This window comes from Barbus barbus (genome assembly GCF_936440315.1).
Source record: "Barbus barbus genome assembly, chromosome: 24".
Lineage (NCBI taxonomy): Eukaryota > Metazoa > Chordata > Actinopteri > Cypriniformes > Cyprinidae > Barbus > Barbus barbus.
The window spans coordinates 15,020,533-15,038,960 of record NC_136752.1 but is presented as its reverse complement, the minus strand read 5'-3'; the positions used below and the strand labels follow the sequence as shown (position 1 = coordinate 15,038,960).

The window sequence follows — 18,428 nt, the reverse complement described above, 5'->3', positions numbered from 1 at the left end:
TGAGATTGCAATGAACTGATTTCAGGTTGTAGCTGTCTATCAAATATTTATCATTACCATAGAATTATCTATAGTTTATCAGTTTCATTATATTTGAATTTTTAGCTTTCTATTATTTTATTATAAGTGATAACGTATGTGTTGAAAACTCCAGATTTTAAATTGTTTTTATAAACTCAAAAAATTAATTTGTACTGGATGTCAAAGTTGTGCAGTTTTAATGAATGTATAAAAAGAGAAAATTTAATCAATCTTTATTTGCAATGAGATTGCAAGCATTCACATAATCCATTTTTTTAAGATCCATTATGGTGGTCTTAAAAGTCCCCTCTTGCTGCTTAAAAAAACACTTCATTTATTTTCATCTACTTCTCTTCCAGATTATGTTGTTTCTCTTACTCCGGCAGGCCCATTTCTTTGCGGGTGAGTGTTGCGATGACACGATCTTTCAGATTCTCTGGTGCAGTACATTTGGGCTCTGATTGCAGGGACTCCATGGTCAGTTTTCTCCACAGGTACTCTATTTTAGCATCGCAATGCCAAGGGTTAAAGGTCAACTCCACCCAACTGGTATTAATGTCTAATGTGCCAGGGGACAAAAACTGCAGCTTGTTGTCACTGAGGTCGACATATTCCAAGCGCTTGAGCCCCTGGAATACAGCTGGTGGGACACTCTCTACTCTATTTTTCTGCAGGAAGATGTGAGTCAGGTTACAAGAACGGCTAAAGGTTTTTACATCCAGGGACTGGATTTTGTTCTGGTCTAAATGAAGTCTCTCTAAAGCAGGGTGAGCATCAAAACACCCAACTGGAAGCTCTTCGAGTTTGTTCTGCGAGAGGTGCAGAACTTTTAGTTGGCTCAGACTTTGGAGTTGGGGCATTGGGAATTTCATAAGATGGTTTCCGGACAAGTCCAACCAAGTGATATTGCTGTTGTTGGGCAACCAGTCTGGGTGGATGCTGGAGATGCGGTTGTCCTTCAACACCAGGTTGAGAAGTGGAGCATGATGGAAAGCACATGCAGGTAGCTCTCGCAGTTCATTATCTGAGCACAGTTTGGATAAGAGTTAGAAAACGATACAAACATACTTGACCTGCTGCATCATTTTAGTGTAGTTTTGCTTTTCATAAAAAAAATGTTTTTGAGAAGATGTAAAAGATATTTTGACAGAATTTGGATATTTGTGACATTATATTGAGACAGTTAAAATGCATTTAGGTAATATTTTAACAATATATTTACTATTTTAAATCTCGAACTAACGAGTTATGGACATTAAATGACTTCTGAGGTAAATGTAACGTCACGTGACATTGTTTATAAGCTCTTTTTGTGGATTTTCGCGGTTTATGAGAGAAACGATGTGTAAGTTGTACTGTTTATCTAATGTCCATTCACGTTTTTCGTTCAGTAACAAGTAAAGAAAACGAGATTTTTTGATTTTCTCACAATTCGCGCTTCAATTGAAACTGAAGAGATATTTCACGCCACATGAAAGAGCGTCTAAACATTAGTTGTTTGAATAATTGTGATAAACAAATACATTACGTGGAAGCTGAGACTTGTATAATAAGATAAACACGAAAAAGTCAAATTTCAAAGTATTTTTTCCCTACAAAATCTTAACATTTTGACATGTACACACACTCACCTGTGAGGTCTATCGTGTGCAGGTAATGAAGGCCCTTCAGAAGATCTGCTGGTAAACTGCTCAGTTTGTTGCCGGGCAGGTGTAACTCCTCCAGCAGCGGGATGGCTGTCAAGTGTTGCGAGGTCAGCACGCTCAGGTTGGTGAACTGGATGGTAAGGGAGGTGGTGTTTCCTGGAAGACCGTCTCCAGGGAAAAGCGAGAGGCCAGCGTCAGGACACACCACCTCAGTTGTTTTGGCGCTGAAGTGGCACGTGCATCGTTTCGGACACAAGAGGGCGTCATAGCAACAGAAGACGACCATCACCGCGAGCGCGTGCAGGAGCCAGGAATTCATCTTCACCACTTCAAGAGATTTAAACCTTAAATTATTTTCATGCATTTCTAGTGTAGAGATTCCTTGCTTTTTTGTACTCGTAACAAAAATAATTTCATTAAGCCTATAACTAGGCTACTACTTCATACTAAATGAAAATGAATCACGTAGAAATGTACATTAACGTAGTTCACTCACTGGAGATTATTGTCTAAAACATCAATAAAACGACATTTTACCTACTAGTTTGGTTGTTTAGATGTCCGCTTAATCCAAAATTCAGTTGTATACCCTGAAATGATCTGTGTGTGTGACTCCAGCACTGCTTACAGGAAAATAGGACAGTCAGAGAAAACCTTGTGTAAATATTGAGAGCATCACGTCTCTGGCCATGACTGAGGGTGAAAGTACACACTTGTCCAAAAACTATTATTTCAAATAGCTGAAGTATAGGGTGTCACACAGGCTGTTGTATTAATACAAGTGAGAGAGAAAAAATGTATTGGGGTTTAAAGTATAAACTGCGTGTAAAATTGGGAAATGTTTATACTGAATGCTTCATAACATCCAGTATTAGATCAATACATGTAAATGATTAATGATTGGCTACAGCATCAGCGTTGCACAATGAACAAGAGGTTGCACAAGTCTTCTACACACATGCACAAGTTTTCTTGTCAAATCATGTTAAATACAGCTGTCCCAATGATTATATTGTCTTCTGTATGACACATCAGGGATCAACTTTCTTTCTTCAAAAGCATTAACGTTTGTGTTCCTCTTTGAAATAGAGATTTCAGAACATAATTCAATGAAATCTTAAATAGCCTAGCTAGCATGCCATGTGTGTGTAACAGACGGCAAAGGTGTTTAAGTATATGACATTAAATATTATTAGGCAGTAATGGCACTTGAATTTTCCTTAAAAATATTTCTCTATATTATAAATATAAATCTATATTTCAAAATTTGATATAATAATGATGGTAAACATTATTCAAGCAAATATCAATTCGTTAAAAAAATACTTTTGGTGAAGTGACTCGGTGTTAATGAGAAAATGATTGAGTGGGTGACTCTAAAGGTCGAAAACTTAAAAGACTATTTTAACGTTTTTTTTGTTTTGTTTTTTCTTAGTTAATTAATTTGTCACCCTGCATGTCCATTTAAGTAAATTGTTTTTGCTTTTTTTAAATTGGACATTTTTAAAACGGGAATTGATTTTTAAAACAGGAGTTGCAATACATAAACAAAGGCCTACCTTTTACATTTATTACGTCATATATCTTTAATTAATTAAAAAACTCTGTCAGTGGAAAACAATCTAATATTTGGTACAACTGACATGCATCTTTATCTGAGATATTTTCCAAATAGAGTAAGAATTTGAATTGTATTGTTAGTCGCCAAGAGGACCCTAAAATTCAACTTTTCCATTTATGTTCAGATGTTTTTTCCACCTAAAATGCTGGTATTGAATAAAAGTTTATGGACGCGACACGTGTTGTTAATAGCCTACCAAAACACGATTTCTATCACGCGGACAATCCAACTGCATTTATTTTTTTTAATAAATGCGTCTGTGATCAGCTTCAGGGATAATTGGTTCGAAGGGCGCCTGGTGACGCGCGCTCCTCGCCAAACCCCTCCCGGTGGCACCGCGCGCTCCGCGCTGGACAGCCCAGTGTCACGGTTGACAGTCATACAATGATTCTGCGCCGCTAGGGGACAGTTCAGGGCGGGGACACCAGCGGAGACCGAAGGATCATTTGGAGAGCTCCAGTCCCCTGGAGACGCGATGGAGACCTCCAGCAGCGTGCCGAGCACCGCGCTCACGCAGCTCCTGAACTTCACAGAGGATCCCGTCAGCTCCTCGGGGAGTCCTTCCATGGCAGGGTTACGCGCTACAGAAGAGCCGCTTTCACTCGTGCTCAGCAGATTCAGGACTGATGCGGCTCCAGCGGGGCTGCTGGCGGGTCCGTTCTCGCCCTCTGAAGAGCCCACTCACCTGATTGTGGCTTTCTGGGATTCACCCCTGAGTCACGGGATTAACGTGTTTGTTGGCTTTGTCCTGTGCTTCACCATGCTGGGCCTGGGCTGCACGGTGGAGCTCAGTCAGCTGGGCGAGCACATACGCAAGCCCATAGGGGTCCTGCTGGCGGTGGTGTGCCAGTTTGTCATCATGCCCCTCATCGCCTTCCTCCTGGCTCTGGCCTTCTCCCTCAACGATGTGGCCGCTATTGCTGTGCTGCTGTGCGGCTGCTGCCCTGGAGGAAACCTCTCCAACATCATGTCACTGCTGGTCAACGGGGAGATGAACCTCAGGTAGCTGTCAGACGATGTCTACATCCGAATAGTTGTTTAGAAAATGAATAAAATATTGTGAAGATGCGTCCATTATGACAAAATTATATATATAGCCTATATATATATATATATATATATGTATGTTTGTGTGTGTGTGTGTAGAATTTAATGAATAAAATATTGTCATGATGTGTTCATTATATAGTTATGTAAATATAAAAAATGGCATGAATAGACATCAAAATGGCAAAAACAATGGGATTTTTTTTTTTAATCACAAAAGCATTTTTAGGTTTAAGGATTTTTTTCTTCTAAACTTTGTTTAAGGATGATTCTCAACTATGTTATAAAATATATAACAAAATGATTTGATATACCATTTTGTTTTATGCAATATGTCTGTACAAATTTCCATAAACTGGTTTTCCCATTAAACACAGTGTACCTATACTGTATCTAATTTGCATATTAATGAGTTGCTGTTGGGACAGCATGTTGAAAAAAGGATTGTCATAATGGGAGTAATAATTGGCCAGATTTTCATAATAATATCTAATATTTCATAACAAAATAGATTTATAATTTATTTCCTATTCAATTGTTATGTCTCCCAAAATGCATAATAAACATCCTTTTAGTCCTGGTGTCCTCTACAGTGGACATGTATGAAATGATGTGCTGTTTCATAACAGGAAGTCATATTTGAATTTGAAAACCCATAACATTTTCCTGAGATGTTGCTTTATGACAAACAATTAGAAAATTATTCAGATTTAAATGACAATTACAAAATATAATCATATTTCCATAAGGATGTAAAATGTTTCACTAAATTAAATTTAGCCATTTTTAAAGACCTAGGAGAGGTTGTGGTCATGGTGAAACTTCCAATCATTTAGTATCTCTATAAAGCCCTGAATGTGCTCTGTACAGGACATCCAGACTTACAACTGTGACATGTGAGGTCTCAGAGAAATTCACTGAAATAGAATGTCCACTACAGAGGCAAAAACTCCATAGCTGGGTCTCAGGACAAATATAAAAAATAAATGTATTGTGAGAATGTTATTTTGTTACAGAGAAAAGACGATGCTCTAGCTCAGTGCTTGGAAATATTTATGGAGTACTTTTGCAGATAATTTTTTTTTTTGCATGTATTGTGTTTTCATTTTTTCAGCATTATGTATTATACTAAGTGCATAAAGCATAGAAATAAATTAAAGGTAATAAGAACATGTTGCTTTATTTGGCTGTCTTTGGTAATAATTTTTTTTTGTGGGGTTTGTTTTCCAGCATCATCATGACTATCTCATCCACTGTTCTGGCGCTCGTGCTCATGCCGCTGTGTCTGTGGATGTACAGTCGCGCGTGGATCAACACACCTGTGGTGAACCTTTTGCCCTTCGGCGCGATCATTCTCACCCTCTGCAGCACCCTCATTCCCATCGGGTTCGGGGTCTGGCTTAGATACCGCTATACTCGAGTGGCTGAAATCATCATCAAGGTGACTGATGCAAAAAACCTGATCAGTCATCTAAAAGTCATTCAAAGCAGTGCCAAAGCTGAGCACATTTACAAGAAAAGGAACCTGAAAAAAGTTAATTTGATTTGGAGGAGTCACTAAGTGGATCTTCATCACAATATAAAATGACTTAGATTTCTGCTGTCATTTCTTAAATATCACTGGTTGTGATGGGTTGCTTATGTCGCCTTCATGTCCACCATCTGTGGCCATTAAAAGGAGACTGAAGCGCCTGGGGCGAGGTGGCGTCACAGGCGTGCATGGGCTCCTCCTTTCAGTTGAGCTTATCTAAGAACAGCCTGGTAAGGGCACAGCAGCGACTATGAGATAAAGAGATGTGGGATGGGAGGGGAGGGTTGACAGAGAGTGTGATAAAGGAATAGAGGTGGTTGGGGGTGCAGCACATTAAGTGGAGTGGATAAAAGTTGGCTGATTTGTCACTCATGGCTTGCACGTTTCTCTTCTAGTAGTATCATCATGTGTCTCTCTGTGCCATTCACTCCTTTCAGGATTCATTCCCCAGGTCACGCTTAGCGAAATATGTCACATCAGTTGTTACCAGTCCCTTTATTAATGAAAAACCTTTATAGCTAATTGCTGCCCGCTGATATTCAATTATAATATTGTGAGAATATGTTCATTTGACCCATAAAATAAAAATATTGTGAGAATATTTCCTCTATACACAGAATAAATAATATAAAAGTATAGTGAGAATATTTATATCAGACCCAGAGTATAAAATATCAGTATTGTCAGAATATGTCCATTAGATCCAGAAAGAACAATATTGTGAGAACATGTGTTAAATAAAAATAAAATAGAAATATTGTGAGAATGTCCATTAAAACCAGAATATAAAGTAAAAATATTGTAAGAATATTTTCATTAGACCCATAAAATAAAATGAAAACATTGTGAGAATATCCATTAGATGCTCAAAAATAATATTGTTAGAATGTTAATTTGACCTAAAAAACATAATATTGTGAGAATGTCTATTAAACACATTAAAATAATAATAATAATATATATATATATATATATATATATATATATATATATATATATATATATATATATATATACACTCCCCTCCAAAAGTATTGAGACAGTGAGGTAAATTCCTTTACTTTTGATGTAGACTGAAAACATTTGGGTTTGATATCAAAAGATAACAAGAGATTTACATGTCGGCTTTTATTTCCAGGTATTTACATCTGGATCTGACACACGACTTAGAAGATATCACCTTTTGTTTGAACCGACCCATTTTTCATGTGAGCAAAAGTATTGGAACATGTGACTGACAGGTGTATTTTGTTGCCCAGGTGTGTCCTATCACAATGATTATTCAAACAATAATTAGCAATGAATGTCTACGCTCAGTTTCAGATTTGGGTTTTGCCTGTTCAACTGCATTTATAGTTAAGAGGTGTAACCAACATGAAAACCAGAGAGCTGTCTATGGATGACAAACAAGCAATTGTGAAGCTGAGAGAAGAAAAATCAATCAGAGCCATTGCACACACATTGGCCATAGCCATTTCAACCATTTGGAATGTCCTGAAGAAGAAAGAAGCCACTGGTGTACTAAGTAACAGACATCGAACAGGTAGACCAAGGAAAACAACTGCAATTGATGACAGAAACATTGTGAGAGCTGTCAGGAAACACCCTAAAACAACTATAAGTGATCAGCAACAACCTCCAGAGGGCAGGAGTGAAGGTATCACAATCTACTGTTCGCAGAAGACTTCATGATCACAAGTACAGAGGCTACACCAGGAGATGCAAACCACTCATTAGCAAGAAGAATAGGAAGGCCAGGCTGGAATTTGCCAAAAAGTACAGAGATGAGCCTCAAAAATTCTGGGTCAAAGTTTTATGGACTGATGAGACAAAGATTAACCTTTACCAAAGTGACGGAAAGGCTAAAGTTTGGAGAAAGAAAGGATCTGCTCATGATCCCAAACATACAAGCTCATCTTTGAAACACAGCGGAGGTAATGTCATGGCTTGGGCTTGCATGGCTTCTTCTGGTACAGGCTCATTAATCTTCATTAATGATGTAACACATGATGGCAGCAGCAAAATTAACTCAGAAGTCTACAGAAACATTTTTTCTGCCAATTTAAAGAAAGATGCAACCAAACTTATTAGGAGATCCTTCATCATGCAGCAAGATAATGACCCAAAACACACTGCCAAAACAACAAAGGAGTTAATCAGGGGCAAGAAGTGGAAGGTTTTAGACTGGCCAAGTCAAGCTCCAGACTTAAACACTATATAGAGCATGCCTTTTACCTGCTAAAGAGGAGACTGAAAGGAGTAACCCCCCAAAACAAACAACAACTGAAAGAGGCTGCGCTGAAAGCCTGAAAAAGCATCACAAAAGAAGAATGCTAAAGTTTGATGTCAATGGGTCACAGGCCTGATGCAGTTATTGAAAGCAAAGGATTTGCAACTAAATATTAAGTCTTTTTCACTTTAATCTATGTTAATTCTATCTGTTCCAATACTTTTGCTCACATGAAAAATGGGTGGGTTCAAACAAAAGGTGATATCTTCTAAGTTGTGTGTCAGATCCAGACGTAAATACCTGGAAATAAAAGCCGACATGGTAATCTCTTGTCTGATATTCATCTTTTGATGTTAAACCAAAATGTTTTCAGTCTACAGCAAAAATAAAGGAATTGGCCTCACTGTCCCAATACTTTTGGAGGGGAGTGTATATATATATATATATATGAAAATATTTTCATAAAACCTGGAATATAAAATAAAAATATTGTAAGAATATATCCATTAGACCAATAAAATAAAAACATTCCGAAAATGTTAAATAAAAATAATATTGTAAGAATATGTTAATTCGATTCATGAAATATATCTGAAATATTCTGAGAATTAAACCCATTAGACACAGAAAATAGCATAAAATATTGGGAGAATTTGTGCATTAGACCCATAAAAGAAAAGAAAAAGAAAATACTGGGAGAAAACAGAACCATAAAATAAAATACAAATATTGTGAGAATATATTGTAATTATAAGTCTATTAGACCCATAAAATAAATTGTGAGAATACATTGGAAATATATGAGAAAAATGTTGCAGATTCTGAATATCCTAAATAAAATCTGCTGAGAAAATTCAGATCTGTATGAAAGAGTAATGGCTGTTTAGAAGAATTACCTGTGTTTCTGCTCCAGGTGTCTCTGTGGTCTCTCCTGGTCACTCTGCTGATGCTCTTCATCATGACTGGAACTATGCTGGGTCCGGAGCTGCTGGCCACCATCCCTGCCTCCGTCTACCTGGTGGCCCTATTCATGCCCATGTCAGGCTATGCTGCAGGATACGGCCTGGCGACGCTCTTCGATCTCCCCCCCAACAGTCGGAGGACTGTGTCTTTAGAGACGGGCTGTCAGAACGTGCAGCTCTGCACGGCCATCCTGAAGCTGGCGTTCCCTCCGCAGCTGATGGGAGGCATGTATATGTTTCCTCTGCTCTACGCGCTCTTCCAGGCAGCAGAGGCTGGCGTCTTCATTCTGGCTTACCGCATGTACAGAAGAGAGGTATTACATAAACAGGACCTCATGGAGGATGACGAGGATGATACAAACATATCCTACAAGAGAATGAAGGAAGAAGACGTGCCGTTTGATTCTACGTATGGTGCAGTAACAGTGAGCGACCCCAACGTCATCGTGTTGGATGGTGCTGGAAGCCCCACACCTGTATAAGGGAACAAAAACAACTGACTTGAGACTCACTATAGACACTGGAGCTGAGTATTTACATTAGGATTTATTCATGCCATCACTCACTGTTGAATTTCTTACTAATCACTCATTATAACTAATATGTGCCATAAATGATTACAAGACTGTGAAAATGGAAACTAATATCATGACACGCTAAACACACTGGCCAAATATTACTATTCAATGGATGTTTTCAAAAATTAGTATAAAATATATTTAAAACATTAGTATAAAATATATATAAGATAAATAAGATTATATAGAGAGAGAGATAAAAAGAGATTATGTCTGTACATAAAATATATATTTTATATTTTTTGTCATTACTGAGTTAATTTGATCATACATTCATTAATTCTTTCTTTCGTTCATTCAATAATTAATTTAAATAATGTAATAGAGAAAGCCACTTTCAGAGTCTTATAGAAGTATGCAAATTATACCCCATTAATATAGATTTATGCGGCTGTTTGTAATTGAATCAGTGCTATTACCTCAGTAAATGGATTGCATTGGCTTATTTGATTATGTGAACCAAGAGGATGAGAAGACTGATTCACATCCCATGTATGTTGCCTTTATAATGCATATCTCCCACTGTCAGACTGCTTCTGATTCTAAATAAGTTCCCATCTGATCATATTCGAATATGCAATCCATCTCTGTAACTGAAATTAATATTGTACATGTTTATCAGAATATGTGAAAACATCTGCAAGACGAATAAACATTTATGACAAGCATGTAATATTATAATTTTTGTTTCTACAATATCTCTGCCAGACTGGTATAATATATTTTTACAGATATTTCACTCACAAAAATAGCCTAATGTAAAATTAATTATTTAGCAGTAGTCTAGTAGTAATATAATATTTAATATTAACACATTTTTCTACAAAAATAATTGTCCATGGCCTTCTTAGATCAGCAACAGACCAGCTGATTAAACTGGTTTTTGGATGGTGGCAGGTCAACCATACAAACCAGCTATGTTTAAACCACATTTTCCGACAAACTTTACATTGCTATGACTTTTCCAAGCCTGGAAACCACCTTTTGAAAATTCCCTAACACTTTTGGGTTTTTACTGACCGTGGGAATCCTGTTAATTGGCGTTAATTAGGCACCTGACCTCAATTTGTGTCTCGTGTGTCTATTTAATCTCCTACAGTGCATTTTCCCAACCGACTAAGCGAAAAATGGCTACATATGGTAACGAGACAGTCGATAACTATCTTTACTCTTCTTACAACCCTTATTCCTACAAATACCCCAAGTTCAAGGGCTGGAGACAGAAAGCTTACTTCGCCAACTACGGTGAAGGTGAGACCTACTACGATAACTACCACAGGGCGCAGCTGAAGTCCATCTTGTCTCAGATCAACCCCAACCTCACCCCGCGTCTGAGGAAAGCCAACACCAAAGACGTGGGGATCCAGGTCAACCCGAAGACCGACGCGTCCATCCAGTGCTCCCTGGGCCCGCGGACGCTTCTGGCCCGGGAGCGTGATGACCTTCGCCGACGGAGACAGGAGGTCCAGACCCCGGGGAGCCCCATCACCGGCGGCGTCCGCTTCCCGCGCACTCAAGCCGTTTACTCTCCGGTCGAGTCCAGGAGACTAGTGTCCCTCTTCAGGGAGGAGGAGGAGGAGAAGGACACGGAGCCTGAGGCCATTGAGACGGTGGACCGCGCAGAGAAGGTGGAGAGCGCTGAGAAAGACGAGCGCAAAGAGGGCGAGGAGAGCGTGAAGGAACCGCTTAGTCCCGAGAAAAGTGAAAACAAACAGACGGAAACAAATGAGGAGAACAGAAGCGAGCCGGAGAAAACCGGACAAGAAGCCAAATCCAAGGCTCGCGTGAGGTTCCAGGTGAGAGAAATGGCTTCTTACAATTTTATAATCCATTTTTAAGTGAGGTTCCAGGTGAGAGAAATGGCTTCTTACAATTTTATAATCCATTTTTAACTATTCAGATGTTAAGTGCATTAACTTGTTTTAATGCAGTTTTTGGAGCAGAAGTATGGCTACTATCATTGCAAAGACTGCAACCTTCGCTGGGAAAGTGCTTATGTGTGGTGTGTCCAAGGCACAAACAAGGTAATAGATGGGATATGAAAACTAAACCATGTACATTTTAAAATGTTAAGAGAACTTCCCCCTGCAGTGTTGGCACATCTAACTAATTACTGATTCAAACATTACTGTCTCTCTTAAAGGTGTATTTCAAGCAGTTTTGCAGAACATGTCAGAAATCATTCAACCCATACCGGGTCGAGGACATAACCTGTCAGGTAAACCTATAGAAGTGCAAACTTTAAAGATTACTTTCAAAGGGGGAGGGGGGGAGTCCCAAGATCTAAAGCATTTAATCTGATGCAACTTTAATTTGCCAATGGTCCTCTGTTGAAGAATATTGCTCTCAAAACTTACACTAGGAGTGTCAGTGGTTCACAAGCAGTTATCTTTTAATGGCTCATGCACAGATCCATTTATTCACTGTCCTTTTTGCATTAACCGCAACTAGAAAACTTCATTTTCAGACTTGCAAGAAGACTCGCTGTACATGTTCTGTAACATCACGTCATGTGGACCCCAAAAGACCTCACCGACAGGATCTGTGCGGCCGCTGCAAAGGCAAGCGTCTCTCCTGTGACAGCACATTCAGCTTCAAATACATCATCTAGCACCTTGGTCCGTTGCTGTCAGGCTTGGTTGTTGCCCAGCAGGATTGTCCACCTCAGTCTCTGCACCCTCACTGCTCAAAGACTGCGGTGGGGATCCATCAGTCACTACAGTCTCATTTGTTTTTGTTTTGCTTTAACTTGTACTTGCAGTAACTGTAGGTGCCAATTCTGAAAAATAAAAAATGGCAATTACTAGCACATCTGGAGGGTTTTCTATGAACTACTCTGCAGCAGGGTGATGTGAATGGTTGACTTGATTTGTACAATTCTAGAAGCATTTTTGTGCCTACAAATCCAGCAGACTGGGTTTGATCGTTTTGACCCGGGGTGTCCAAACTCCGTCCAGGAGTCTAGCTCAAGCTTTCCTCACCTGCATGGAAGTTTCCAGTATGCCTAGTAACGCCTTGAATATCTGGTTCAGGTGTGTTTTATATGGGTTGAGGAGCAGGATTAGGCGCCCCCGTTTTAATATCAAAACTGCTTTGAGGGAATACATGTCACAAATGTTTGTTCAGCTTAAGAGCAAAACAATCAAATATACCGTGATTTGACCGTAGAAGAGTTAAATGGGATGAGGGGGTGTCTTGCTCTGTGTCCTTGATTTGCAACTTTTACTTTTGCACTGTACTTTGTAATCTCTTCAGATTAGCACCGTAGGATATCGGAGACCGAATCAGACAAATTTAAGATTCGATCGGAACAGAAGCATGAGGAGCTGAAATTCCACAGAGGACCCAAGAAAACAGGACAATGTCATAAATTAGATTCTGGTGCCACTAGTCTGAAGCAAGCGAACCAACTCTTTCACAAAACAGCTTGCAACATTAAGACAAAAGAACACTTAATGATAATTCCAATTCATGAAGGAGACTTTGGGGCACGTAATCTGGGTCAAATCAATTTTGTGGTCAAGTAATCAAGACTGATGGCCAAAGAGATGGCCATCACATGGGTCCCACGCTGGAAGTCACGAGCTTCCTTAGACTGACTTTTCCCCCCACGTAGAAGACCGACCAAACCAAAATTCCTTTTGCCTAAAGAACTACAGACTTTTTCATATGCACCTAAAATCATCCTAAAAAGACATTTCTATGCAGAGCCCCATATGTTTGTAACCCACACATTAGACTATCATGTTTTAATCATATGTCTTTTTAATCCTTCAGCTATTCAATAATGATTCATGTATGAATTTGAAAAATCATGCTTTAAATGTTTCTTCCAATCAATTCTTTGTTAATATCATAGGTTTGTTATAGAAATCATGTTCAAAAGTATACTTTACAAGAGCCTGTAAAGTTTGGACACATGACCGATGAAATAACATGATTTATTGATTGGGTGGAGGAACAGGGCAACACCCCTAGCTAAGATAACTTCTAATTGGTCCGGACAAGCATTGGGATGTGTCAAGAAGCAGAGTTTAAAAACTCAGGACACCAAATTATCTTTTTTTTTTTAAACCTGTAAATTTAAGGATACATACTTGAAAAATGTTACTAACCTCTAAAGATCATGCAATTATCAGTTACACAGTCTTAATTTTTGTGACTTGTATTGTCAGTGACAGATTCAGGTTGTTCGGTTAATGTACAGTGGTTATGTTGCCTTAAATTTTAAGGTCCATTTACAATAGTTTAATCACAGTAACTTCAAAATAATGCAAATCCAGTCAGTTGTGTATTTATGCACTAAAAGGGGTTGTTACTTGGATGAAATGATTCGTGCCAAAGTTTTACACGCATGTCTGCACCAGAGTCCAAATTACAGCTGTAACGATAACGGGAATGACATTGTAGCAAATTAATTTCAGAATTTTTTTCCCCCAGTTGATGTATAATAAAAATATTGATAGCCAATCTAAATCCATACAACCTTAAAGAGCTCTAGCATTTAAGCAGCAGATGGCATACCTGTAGCACACGCTTAGAAACCAAGTGTCATCAATTGGTGTGGATGGCAACAGTTACAGTTATTTTACTTGATGTGAACGGACCTTAAAGAAATCAAAATTTGTAATATTTTGGTAGCATTGCTAGTCTTGAGGTAAACAATTAATCTATGCAAGTTACTCCACTGAAAAAATATTGTTTTGGTAATCTTTTAATAAATTAAAAGAGATGGAAGAAGTGCAAAAACAAAAGCCCGCCCTGAAATATTCCATTTCAGTAGGAAATGTCACCATACTGAAATAAAGTCAGCAGCAGCTTCCTGGTCATGTGGACTTTAATAGAAAAGACCAGTGATGCTGGGGAAGTGAACACATATTGAATCAACATGTACTGCTGATAGGGTTAATAACTGGATATACAGTAAAACACAGATCAGGAAATAAACAGACAAAAAGCAAGCATTGCTTATAATCAGGCTTTTATTTAACAGTACAGGGAAAAGCAGATAAATCAGATGACAAAGACAAACCAGAGAGAAATGTGAAAGGGGGAGAAAGAAAAGAAAAAAGATGGGATAATGCACCTCTAGATAAAAACTATAGTTTTCCAGGTAAATAATATATCCATTAAATAATTAAGAACAGCATTCAAAATGTACCAAATAAGCAACAGAAGAGATCTCCCAGAGGAATGAATACAGTGAACGCTTTATTTCTCAATGTGCCACGACAGATTAAACGACCCCCCCCCTCCCCCTCCCCCCTCATGTTTGCGGTTAACGATTTCAGGACACCGCTTTGTCTCTTGGAGTTCGGCAAGCGAAGCACAGTGACTTACGTCGCAGAGCCCACAAACCCTCAGTGCAGCCCTGAGTCTAGGGTTAAGACAGAGCCAACATGGACAAACACTAGCCCCAGTTTCCCCGCCGCAGGGGCTCCAGCGGGGCCTCAGTGGGGGACTTTGAGCCAACATGGAGATCACAGTGGGTATCAAGGAATGCACATGGCAAAACTCGGCCGAGAAGCTGAGCTGGTTCGTCGGGAAATATTGAAAATTAAGGTGGTGTATTATCATAAAGGAGAGGGCAGCCCGTGACTTACATACATCCAAACAGCTATTCAACTTGCCATTTTTTTTTTTTGCATTAGTCCTTACCCTCTACTGAGCTCTCTCTGATTGAACAGTGCATTGCACAAATGTACAAGGAAAAATACTGCTTTTACACTATACATTTTCTAAAATATATACAGAGTAAAATAAGTTATTGATATTTCCATGAGTTGCAGCCAGTTTGCACTTCACCTGTGCATCTCGATTTGTTAACGTGCATGTATGAGAGAGAACGAGTGTGCAAATATCAGTCCATGTCAAACGCACTCGCACGCACACGCTCACCACACTCGTCCTCACACGCGCACACACAAGAGTCTATGGTTTCCTACAGGCAGCTACTTATTTGGTTATAGATTAAGGGTTTTGTAAGAGCGGCCCAGTGAAAGATGAAAGTTCTCCCCGATGCAGGTCAATAAAGTTAAACAGATAAACCTCTCTTTATACAGAGGGTACAGCCCCCCAGCTTACAATTACATGTTAAATATCCTAACATTTACAACCTAAGACTGTTAAAAAATACATTTCTCAAAAAAATATTTGTTGCAGGCTTCTCTTTCAAGCATGCTTTTTGCGATCGACGATGCAACAGTCTCGCTGATCCACCGCGATACTCTAATTCTCACAATAATACTCCAAATCCCATCTCTGCCGCAGTGCATAGTGGGGCAGAATGATGCGGATCACTCTAAAAGGACACCGCCTAGAGGTCATAGGTCATTCCGCCAAAAAGCTTCAAATTTAGCATCATTATCGCCCAGTGTCCCTCCTAATGGTTCTTGACCAGTCCTGTTCTTTATACTTTTTCTGGCATCTGGAGAAGTTAAACTACTGGAGAAAGGGGGAAGGAAAAACGTGGTACGTGCGTAATAGTTTTGAGTAACTAATATCCACACATTCTTTAGCCCTTTGAGGTGAAGTCTATGTGAAAAATCTCCAAACCCGCCGCCCCGGAGGAAGAGAGTCGAGTTCGTGAAGCTTTCACAGTCCAGAGCTGAGGACTGTGTTTTGCGTCTGGATGTGGGCCGTGGGGGTCGGGATGCGCGTCTGGTGGGTGTGCGGGTGCGTCTGAGCCTGGCAGAGAGCTTCGCGAATCTGAAGGTTGAGCTCCATGAGGCGCGCGCTGGCCTGAGAAAGATCCCTGCTGGGGCCCACCACGGCCAAACAGCCCGTCTGACCTAGAGTCTGGTGCCTGAAGTAAATGTGCAGCAGCGTCTGCACTGCATCATCCTTCTCACTGCCAAATATATCATTAGGCCACAGGCACCTGAGGGAATAGGAACATATCAGATTTAGGCAAAAGAGATCTACAGGAGGTCAACAAGATGCTTAATTCCATTATGGATCCTAACTAGACTTGATGGGATACGTTTCCAATGACAAGCAATTTGTCTGTCAATTCTGAAATCAGCCAATCAGAATTTATATACAACCAGATTTACTAAAAGCTTGCGCCAGCGCAAACCGTCTTTTGATGTTAAAATGTTACTGTCAGGATTTACTAAAGATGCGCCATGAAAAATCAGCGCTGAAAAGGTGTGAAGAGTCATTTTTGCGACTGACCTTATTTAATATACATTTGTAGGAGTTTCCCTTTCAGATGCAAAATTTATGGGATGAGAGTACTCAAATGAATCACGCGACGCGATTTACTAATGTTTGCGCTCGTCAAATTACTGCTATTTGTATACCATTACTTAATGCCCCTAAAAAGCATGTCTTAAACTATTTTGTGCTTGAAATGGCTGAATTATTTGTTGTTAGGAAGAGGCACTGCTGAAAACAAAGAGTGCGTGTTAGAAGGGAGAGGATTTTTTAGTTGATAAGTTGATTTTTCCACATCAATCTACACTCCCTACACCCTAATGGTAAAGCAAAAAACAGTTAACATCTTTGCAAATGTATTAAAAAATACAAAAACTTAAATGATTCCATTGCATAAGTACTCATACCCTTATCTAGGACAGTTGAAATTTAGCTCAGGAGCATTCATATTGCTTGTAGAGGTTACTACACTTCGAGTGGAGGTAAACTGTGGCAAATTCAATTGAATGGGTATGATTTGGAAAGGCACACACTTCTTAATATAAGGTCTAACAGCTGATAATGCATATCAGAGCAAAAACCAAGCCCTGAGGTCAAAGGAACTGCCTGTAGAGCTCGTAGAGAAACAGGTTTGCATCAAGCCATGCATCTGGGGAAGAGTTCAGAAAAAAAAATATTCTGCTTCATTGAAGGTTCACAGAAGCATGTAGTCTCCCGTTACCCTAGAGCTGGCCTCCTGGCCAAACTGAGCAATTGATTGAAAAGGGCCTTGTCTACACTCGTGACCAAGAACCTGATGGTCACTCTAGTTGAGCTTCATGATCATATGTGGAGAAAGGAGAAACCTACAGAAGGACAAACATCACTGCAACACTCCATCGATCTGGGCTTTATGGTGATGCGGCAAGACTCAATCCTCTCTTCAGTGAAGACACTTGAAAAAAACACTTGTAATTTGCAAAAAAAGCACCTAAAGGACCCTCAGACTGTGATAAACAATATTCTCTGGTCTGATGAAGCTCAATTCCAAACATCATGTTTGAAGGAAACCAGGCACTGTTCATCATCTGCAGAGTACCATCCAAAAGTAAAGTGTGCTGGTAGCAGCCTCATGCTGTGGGGCTGTTTTTCAGCGGCAGGGACTGAGGGACTCATCAGAGTAGAAGAAAAGCTCAAAGCATGAAAATATAGAGATAGCCCTAATGAAAACCCAGTCCAGGGCATTCAAAACCTCTGACTGGGCAGAAGGTTCACTTTCCAACAGGACAATGACCCTAAGAACACAGCAAGAGTGGCTTATAGGCAACTCTGTGAATGCCCTTGAGTGGCCCAGCCACTGCCTGGGATTGAACCCAATCAAATATTTCTGGAGAAACCTGAAAATGTGTGTCTGCCCCCATCCAACCTGACAGAGCTTGAGAGGTGTACAGGTGAGGTGAAGAATGGCAGATGATTGCCAAATGCTGATGAGCAAAGCTTGTCCCATCAAACAAAAAAACATGAGGCTGTAAAGGTGCTTCAGCTAAATATTTAGTTAAGGGTATGAATACTTATGCAATGTACTTATTTCAGTTTTTTATTTTCAATAAACTTACGAAGTTGTGACAATTCTGTTTTTTCTTTGTCAATATGGT

General features: G+C 39.4%; 4 protein-coding genes across 11 annotated transcripts in view; 2 read left to right on the top strand and 2 right to left on the bottom strand.

The window, feature by feature from the left end:
* Window positions 1–238: 238 nt before the first annotated feature.
* On the bottom strand, window positions 239–2,658 carry LOC306844079 (uncharacterized protein). 2 transcript variants are annotated; one of them, XM_079375960.1, is made up of 3 exons: window positions 2,205–2,658; window positions 1,653–1,994; window positions 239–1,045 (listed from the first exon to the last, which is right to left on the bottom strand). In XM_079375960.1, the coding sequence occupies exons 2-3, from the start codon at window positions 1,984–1,986 to the stop codon at window positions 396–398; spliced, it is 984 nt and encodes a 327-aa protein (XP_079232086.1). In that variant the 5' UTR covers window positions 1,987–1,994; window positions 2,205–2,658; the 3' UTR covers window positions 239–395. The 2 variants fall into 2 exon arrangements, with proteins under 2 accessions (XP_079232086.1, XP_079232085.1); XM_079375959.1 differs by having other exon boundaries at window positions 2,209–2,335.
* A 966-nt stretch (window positions 2,659–3,624) lies between these two features.
* LOC306844354 (sodium/bile acid cotransporter 4-like) lies at window positions 3,625–9,547 on the top strand. Its single transcript, XM_079376418.1, has 3 exons — window positions 3,625–4,290; window positions 5,566–5,776; window positions 9,010–9,547. Exons 1-3 carry the CDS (start codon window positions 3,764–3,766, stop codon window positions 9,538–9,540), a joined length of 1,269 nt encoding a protein of 422 aa, XP_079232544.1. The 5' UTR covers window positions 3,625–3,763; the 3' UTR covers window positions 9,541–9,547.
* Window positions 9,548–10,761: 1,214 nt separating this feature from the next.
* On the top strand, window positions 10,762–13,474 carry LOC306844356 (zygote arrest protein 1-like). The gene is made up of 4 exons (XM_079376435.1): window positions 10,762–11,432; window positions 11,568–11,660; window positions 11,780–11,854; window positions 12,104–13,474. The coding sequence occupies exons 1-4, from the start codon at window positions 10,764–10,766 to the stop codon at window positions 12,245–12,247; spliced, it is 981 nt and encodes a 326-aa protein (XP_079232561.1). The 5' UTR covers window positions 10,762–10,763; the 3' UTR covers window positions 12,248–13,474.
* Window positions 13,475–14,569: 1,095 nt separating this feature from the next.
* LOC306844353 (protein furry homolog-like) overlaps window positions 14,570–18,428 on the bottom strand; it is a 92,838-nt gene continuing 88,979 nt past the window's right edge. For 6 of the 7 annotated variants that reach the window (XM_079376416.1, XM_079376415.1, XM_079376412.1 and 3 more), the window contains one exon: window positions 14,570–16,516. In XM_079376416.1, the coding sequence (XP_079232542.1) occupies window positions 16,231–16,516 (286 nt within the window). In that variant the 3' untranslated portion in view covers window positions 14,570–16,230. The remainder of the gene's footprint in view (window positions 16,517–18,428) is intronic. The other variant, XR_013781912.1, reaches the window with a different exon arrangement.

Bases quoted from the DNA above. Each gene is read 5' to 3' on its own strand.
- LOC306844079 (XM_079375959.1), bottom strand. The intron at 1,046-1,652 runs GTGAGTGTGTGT...AACTGTGCTCAG, and splicing joins GCACACGATAGACCTCACAG to ATAATGAACTGCGAGAGCTA.
- LOC306844354 (XM_079376418.1), top strand. From the start codon at position 3,764: ATGGAGACCTCCAGCAGCGTGCCGAGCACCGCGCTCACGCAGCTCCTG. The intron at 4,291-5,565 runs GTAGCTGTCAGA...TTTGTTTTCCAG, and splicing joins AACGGGGAGATGAACCTCAG to CATCATCATGACTATCTCAT. The intron at 5,777-9,009 runs GTGACTGATGCA...TTTCTGCTCCAG, and splicing joins TGGCTGAAATCATCATCAAG to GTGTCTCTGTGGTCTCTCCT.
- LOC306844356 (XM_079376435.1), top strand. From the start codon at position 10,764: ATGGCTACATATGGTAACGAGACAGTCGATAACTATCTTTACTCTTCT. The intron at 11,433-11,567 runs GTGAGAGAAATG...GTTTTAATGCAG, and splicing joins AGGCTCGCGTGAGGTTCCAG to TTTTTGGAGCAGAAGTATGG. The intron at 11,855-12,103 runs GTAAACCTATAG...CTTCATTTTCAG, and splicing joins TCGAGGACATAACCTGTCAG to ACTTGCAAGAAGACTCGCTG.